Genomic DNA, 6803 nt, shown 5'->3' with positions numbered 1-6803 from the left:
TCAGGAGAGCCAAGAGTGATGCTGGAGCTGGGAACATGGTGTAGCTTCTGATCTGGATGCATCAGAACAGCCCATCTTCTGGCTTTCACTGTGAGTATATACCTCATATTTTATTTCTGACAGAATGACTAGATTCTTCTTTGGTAATTTTACCAGTTTTAATAAGTGAAAGCAGGTGGAACAGGAACTTTAGCACCCCTCCACCCCACCGTACTGGGGATTGAGCCCAGGGACATGCTACCACTGTGCTACATCCCAAGTCTTTTTTAATTAAAAAACTATTTTAAAAAACTAAATTAAAAGTCAAAAAAATCCCAAGTTTTCATTAAGTTGCCCAGGCTGAACTTGAACTTATGATCTTCTTGCCTTTGCTCCCCAAACTGATGGGATTATAGGCATGCACCACTATGTCTATCAGATTTTATGTACTTTATGTACTTTAAATGATAGAACTGATTTTTGCAGTACCTTTCTCCTTCATAATAAGCCTCAATGTATATGCTGCTGTTTGACACACATGACTAGTATTTCATAGTTAAGTGAAAGAGAAGAGATGGAAGTAGATGATCTGGTAAAGCAGTTTAAGGTGTTATTCAGGTATCTATGTGATTACTTAGCTCAGAGTCTCTCAACTTCTCACTGAGCCAGATAACTTTGTATCATAGCCATCAGCATCACCTGCCCCACACCACCCAAAATGCCTCTGGACATTATCAGATGCTACATGCTACAGTTCCAGGAAGCCTTTCCCTTGATTCCCCATCATGTTCTAATTGTGAACCTAACTTTCATGCAGGAAAGGCACCAGTTGGATTAGTGATAAAAAGAAAAAAAGGTAACAGAACATTCTCATTTTTCTAATGTGCTGGGCCAGTGGAACACAAAGATGATGAAGGTGCATTCTCTGGGGGAGCTAACAGTTGAGGAGAGAGATACTATTTCTGGTTAAGTATTACAAGTTACAGGAAAGGTAATATGGAAACAAGAAGAATGGCTTTGTGGGTAGTTCTGGACGGCTTTTGAGCAAGGGGAGAGAAATGTCTGAAGTGTAACCTGTAAGGTAGTGTGCCAGGCAGGTAGCATGACAGGTAGTGAGTGCTTAATAAATGTTGCTTTCCTTAGTAATTTCAGAGTAGTGTAGTGTAGCAAATATAGTTTTGGTCCCCTTACTAGATATACATAATTTAATCACCAAGTGAAGAGAACTGTTGACACTAAAGAGTAAAACTACCACATAATATTAAGTAGCAATGGTACTAAGCAATTGAATGAGTTGCACAGCCCTGTTACATAAAGGCCAGCTGAAATTTCCTTTCTGTAGTTTGCTGCTCAGTATATTTGATTTTGTGAAGGAAAGACCACCAGTTGCACAGGCAGTCTGCAGTAACTAGATTAACAGAGGCCAGGTCAAAAGGAACTGTGGTACAATTCCTCTGGAAGCTGGTTATTCTTGTATAAATAGCCTAAAAATTGTCAAGACCTCCCATACAAATTTTAATTTTTGCTACGTAAGCAATGCAGAAACAGTGAAATGATTTTTTAGTTGTCTTTATTAAAAAATGAAACAAATTAGTTATAAAAACCTTTGCTCCAAATAGATACTATGTATCTTACAAATTTTTTTTGCTTGGCTTTGTGTTTTAAAGATTACTATAGAAATTATTTCTAATATCATAAATAAATGATTATTTCTTCCTCAGAGGTTGATTTTGTAGTGCAGTATTTACAAAAACTGAATAAGTGAAAAACAACAGTTTATAAATCTGTACCATTTAGGATAAAATGTGTTAACTTTGTGTAGTGTTGCTTGTATAACAGAAATAAAACCATTCAAGATTTTAGTTTTTTTTTTTTTTTTTAACAAGGGTGGTAAAACCTTTAAAACACCACAATATACATTTCATGTGCCTTTCTGATATTAACATGCAAAACCAAAGCTATTTGTTAAAACAGACTAATCTTCGCTCCAACTATGTAAACGTTGTAAATTTGTAACTGTAAGCTCAATAGCTTTGAAGGCATATGTTTAAAATGAAAATAATTTAAAACAATATTCAACACTGCAACCCAAAGCTAATGGCAACTATTGTGCCAGTGTGAAGTCAGATGTTAGAGCAAAATACAGGAAAATGAAAGAAGGAAAACGTTCTAAGGTGTAGAACACCCATTTTTTTTTCAATCATGAGAAAATTGTGCATGTGTGTTTCAAAATTTAAAAAAACTGGAAAATATTAATTTGTTGGCATCCTTCATGTCTAGGAAGATGCAGGTAAATCACCTGTAGGAACACAAAAGTGATAGAAAAAGTGGACCAAATATTTTATAAATAGGTTGTTGTATCTAATGGGGGCAAACTCCTATGCATTTTAAGGTTACATTGTCTTGTTTTGGCAACCCAGGTTAACATGTGACAATGGACATCAGTTGAGTAATTCAAAGTACACTGGTTATATCATTAGTGATAATTAGGGAAACTAAACTGATTCCATTCCTAAATACTTAAATTTGTCGCACGATGTATACGGTAAAGAGCAGTTATTGAACAACTGTGTCTCATAAGTGCACATCAGTGTCTGCTGCCAACAACTCCAACTTACATGGGGAGAGAGTTACATAGAAAGTGTTCTTACCAATAGCTACTCCTAAATGGAGCTGCTACTTTTTGTATATTTTCAATAAAGTTATTTACATCTGTAACAAGGATTCCACTATTTTCAAAGACTTCTCTTGAGACAGTAGGCTTATCTGTGAAGAAGGAAAAAAAATTGGTGAAAAACATCATGAATTCACAATTTTTTTTTTAAACAGGAGAACTTAAGGGAAAAAAAACAAATCTTATGTATAAGTTCTTAATAATATGAGGTAGGGAAGGAAAGAAAAAATGGTTCAATGTTAAGAAAAATATAAGCTGCATCCATGGGGGTGGAAGAAGGAACACAATATGACAATAGTGATAACTGCTGCAACTATTTAAATAAACTTTTTAAAAATGTCTGGTTAAGATTCAGAGAAAACAAATCCTTTAGATTGCTTATAAGAGCTCATGAAATTTATTAAAGGACTATTAATTAGACAAAGCAACCATACCCCCACCTCTAGCCTTATGTGAATATGTCAGAACACATTATACTGAAAGTTTGTTCCTGGCTGTCAGATATGGAAATGTATCCACACGTATGTTAATTATATGCTACTGGGAAGGACATTTCTAGAGCCAACCTATTTTGGCAACAAGTCATGGAAATTAAAACTCAGGGTGTGAATTTACCTGTTAGGAAGACAGCAAATCTGGCCTCAACATGCTGAACTTGCAGGTTTATCAAACATTTTAGTATTTCTGCTTTTGTTGGTGATCGAGAGTCACAGTGGTGATAGTGAAGCAATTCAATGATATTTGCACTCTGATATGATTTCAATATTAAGTTCTTTTTATGTGCAATTGAATCCATTCTGGAAAATACATAGGAAATGTTAATAGCTAAATTAAGATTCAGTATAAGTTTGTGACCATTCATTTACTTACCTGAATTTTCAGTTTTATTCCTAGGACTTTTTGCCTTTGTTTTAACCAGTTGTTATAACTCAAACTCATAAGAGATCCTACTCTTTGCTTCTTAGTGTTCTTTTTCATGACACACTTAGGTCCTGGATGTCACTGTCCTGCTGAGCTGCCTTAAAATATTATTACTATAATGACTCTTGTGTAAATGCAGATTGTAAATTTTGGCCTCATTTCGTGCCAGAGAAACATTGCACATTTACCTACTGCCACTTCAAATTGTGCGGGCCTGGCAAGTCTTTCATTGATTTGTACTGGTCTTTTCTGTCTGCATTAAATATTTGTATGCCAAAAGATCTCTATTCTGTAATCAGTAACTTTGTTAAAACTATGTAGCAGTTTTCTTAATTTCTCATCTCTCTTAAAATTCTAGTACTGTTTTCTTTCTCTTTTAGAGGAAAATGCATCCTTAATATATTGATATATTTAAATTAGTTTAATTTATATTTAATAACTTACAGATATGATGAGGCTCTTCAGAGCTTTAATGTACTTCTCTAATTACTTAAGTTTAAAATTTCCCTCAAAACTGCCTGGGTAACAGGATCCTCTGTGAATTCCAGGTTCTACTCCCTCTGGCTTGCTCAGACCCCTGAGTGTTCTCTGCTTTACTAGATCCTCTATCAAGGGAAAGCCTTTACTGGAATTCTGTTTTTCCTTCCTTTAAAGGTTCTGTAACTCATACAATCTGTTATGCTTGCTCCTTCTTTGCTGGAGAAAGCAGTATGGTAAAAGAGATAAATAAGTCATTTTGGAGCAGAACATTCTGGGGTTGAAGCCCAGCTTCAAACCTGATGACTTTTTGATTTTGGAATAGTTTGTTCAATAGGTTTGGAATAGGTGCTTCAATAATGTTAATATGCAGGATTTACTTTGTACTTTCTTGGTGAAGTTTCAAGGACACAATAGATGTAAAGCACCTACCAGTGCCTGACATCTTCATCAGTTAACAATGCTTGTCCAATCAACACTTTTCTGCCTCCCAGCCCACTCTTTTTCCTGTCTCAGGAGAACTGGGCGGCATACCTTGGATAGGCAGGAATCTCCAGAGGCCCCAGAACTCTTCAGCCATAGAATCAAAATTTTCTTTTAACAACTATGAATAAATATCTAAAAAACACTCCATATACATTAAACCTACAGTTCATTATTATTTTTATAATTCATGGTAGTAGAGCCTAAATCTAAATATAGACCGTTTGACACAAATTTGATTTCCATTAACCTAGAGAAGTGCATGGCTCAATTACTGTTATAATGCACAGCTTCCTTCATTATATGTCCTGCTACAAAACCAAAGTGCAACAGCTAGACAGCAGACCTGAACACTTGTGATGAAAGTGACAACTCACCTGGCTGCAGTGCTTAGAGGGACACTACAGCACAAAGAGCATAAGGGCATTTCTACCCCCACTCCAAAGTACTTACCTTATGTCTTCCTTTAGCTTTTTATTTTCTCTGTAGTGAAGTAACCACTTCCATCTTCCATTTCCATTTAGTTTTTCCAGAATTTTGACAATGTCCTTCAGTTGAACTGTAGAATGTTTGGCGAGAGATATTTTAGAATTTTTTTTTTTTTTTGGCTCATGTGAAGCCACATGTAAAAAATTAGACCCATGGTTGAGTACATAACCACCACTACCACCTAAGTGGTTGGGCAGCTTCCACTCTCACAAAGGCACAACCTTTCGCCCCTCAACCACCTGCTTACACTATAGCATGAAAGAACTGTGTAGGGCTTGGTAGAACTGTGTGGCTCAGTGGTAGCGTGCTTGCCTGGCATGTGTGAGGCACATACCACATATTTAAAAAAACTGTAGAGACAGGGGCATGGCAGTCTGCAATTAAAAGCTTGACTGGACAAGCCATGTGATAGAATAGGACTCCATGCTTTTGGAACAAGGCAAGTTGAGATTCATAAACTCAAAAGCTACCAATAGTTTTAATCCCAGTTTCCATGTAGAATTCATGCTTCAGAAGATCATTTTAATCTGATCCAGAAGGAGCTCCCACATTGAGTTCTAATGTGATCAGAGATGGGGCAGGTTTGGATAACACATAAAAGTGTCTGCCATAAGAGAAGTAAGTTCTGTGGGAGAGTTCAAGGAGATGATTACAAAATATGACTTATAGTAATTGTTCTTTAGATTTCTGTGATAATCATCAGAAATGAACAGGGCTGATTGTAAGCAAAAATTTTACTGCACAGCAGACTTGATTTGGCAAATTGAAGAGGTTAAATACAAAAATCTCTCAAATTTGTATAAATGGAGTTTGGCCACATAGAGAAGGAACTTAGAAGCAGGTTTGGTGATGAAGATACCTAGTTAAAAACAGGTTAAGAGCACTACCATGAGAATTACTATATAAAAAGTGCTTAGTAGTAGTAGTTGACAGGAACTAAACCCTCAACAGGTGGCAACTGAAATTCTTTGAGTTGATAATTTTTGATGTAATAATATACTTGGGTCACAAGGTAAGGAGAAATGGATTTGACTAGATTTCAAAAAGAGGAAAATAAAAGACCAACCTAAAGTTAAATGTTCTAATATTTTGTCATCTGATATCACAAAGCCTCCTGTGTGAAACAACTCTTGGTAGGTGTCGTTAACAACATCTTCAGGGCTGTCTATTCCAGCAAAGATGACGTTGGGGAAATGCTTCAGTTTCAGCAGAGAAGGAATCTGTTAAGACAGAAAAGGACCCTGTGAAGAGAGGTTCACCAGGCACATTTCCTATGCAAGGGTTTCAAGGTCCAGGAACAGCTGGAAATATATTTGGACTACTGACTGGTAACTTGGTTGTGCATAAAGGACTATTTCTAAGTTCATCATCATTGCCTTCAATGAACTCTTAAAACTAGTTATATAAAGAGGTCTCAAGGGTTGAAAATAATTGTTCATGAGGGCAGGTGCATCTGAGGCTTTGAGGACCTGTGAAGTAATCAGCAGGTCACATAAATTCAGTCTTGTCTCCACAAGCTCACAGATAGTGACATGAGCTTGGCAGCACTGACACCTATCTACTGACAAGCAGGATTATGCACCTGGTCTATGTCTGTAAGCTGGATCTTCCTGGAATAAGCAATTACTTTTTGTCAGCTACTAGGTAAATATCATAACAGAGTTAAGAAAATATTCCCAAGTCCTTTAAAAGCAAGATTTATTGTTAGACATCAAGTGACACAGATTTATCTCAAGTGAAAAAATTCAGCAATCGTTCACCTCTTCACAATTTTCGCTTA

At 36.3% G+C, this 6803-nt stretch overlaps 1 protein-coding gene across 12 annotated transcripts in view; it reads right to left on the bottom strand.

Annotated features, from left to right (window-relative positions):
• Positions 1 to 1792: 1792 nt before the first annotated feature.
• The window catches only part of Tasor2 (transcription activation suppressor family member 2), a 65174-nt gene continuing 60163 nt past the window's right edge, over positions 1793 to 6803 (bottom strand). For 11 of the 12 annotated variants that reach the window (XM_047519847.1, XM_047519849.1, XM_047519853.1 and 8 more), the window contains 4 exons: positions 6090 to 6243; positions 4988 to 5093; positions 3269 to 3450; positions 1793 to 2745 (listed from right to left, as the gene is read on the bottom strand). In XM_047519847.1, coding sequence (XP_047375803.1) covers positions 2627 to 2745; positions 3269 to 3450; positions 4988 to 5093; positions 6090 to 6243 — 561 coding nt within the window. In that variant the 3' untranslated portion in view covers positions 1793 to 2626. The remainder of the gene's footprint in view (positions 2746 to 3268; positions 3451 to 4987; positions 5094 to 6089; positions 6244 to 6803) is intronic. The other variant, XM_047519843.1, reaches the window with a different exon arrangement.

Source organism: Sciurus carolinensis, chromosome 12 (assembly GCF_902686445.1).
Source record: "Sciurus carolinensis chromosome 12, mSciCar1.2, whole genome shotgun sequence".
Classification (NCBI taxonomy): Eukaryota; Metazoa; Chordata; class Mammalia; order Rodentia; family Sciuridae; genus Sciurus; species Sciurus carolinensis.
This window is presented reverse-complemented; position numbering and strand designations above follow the sequence as displayed.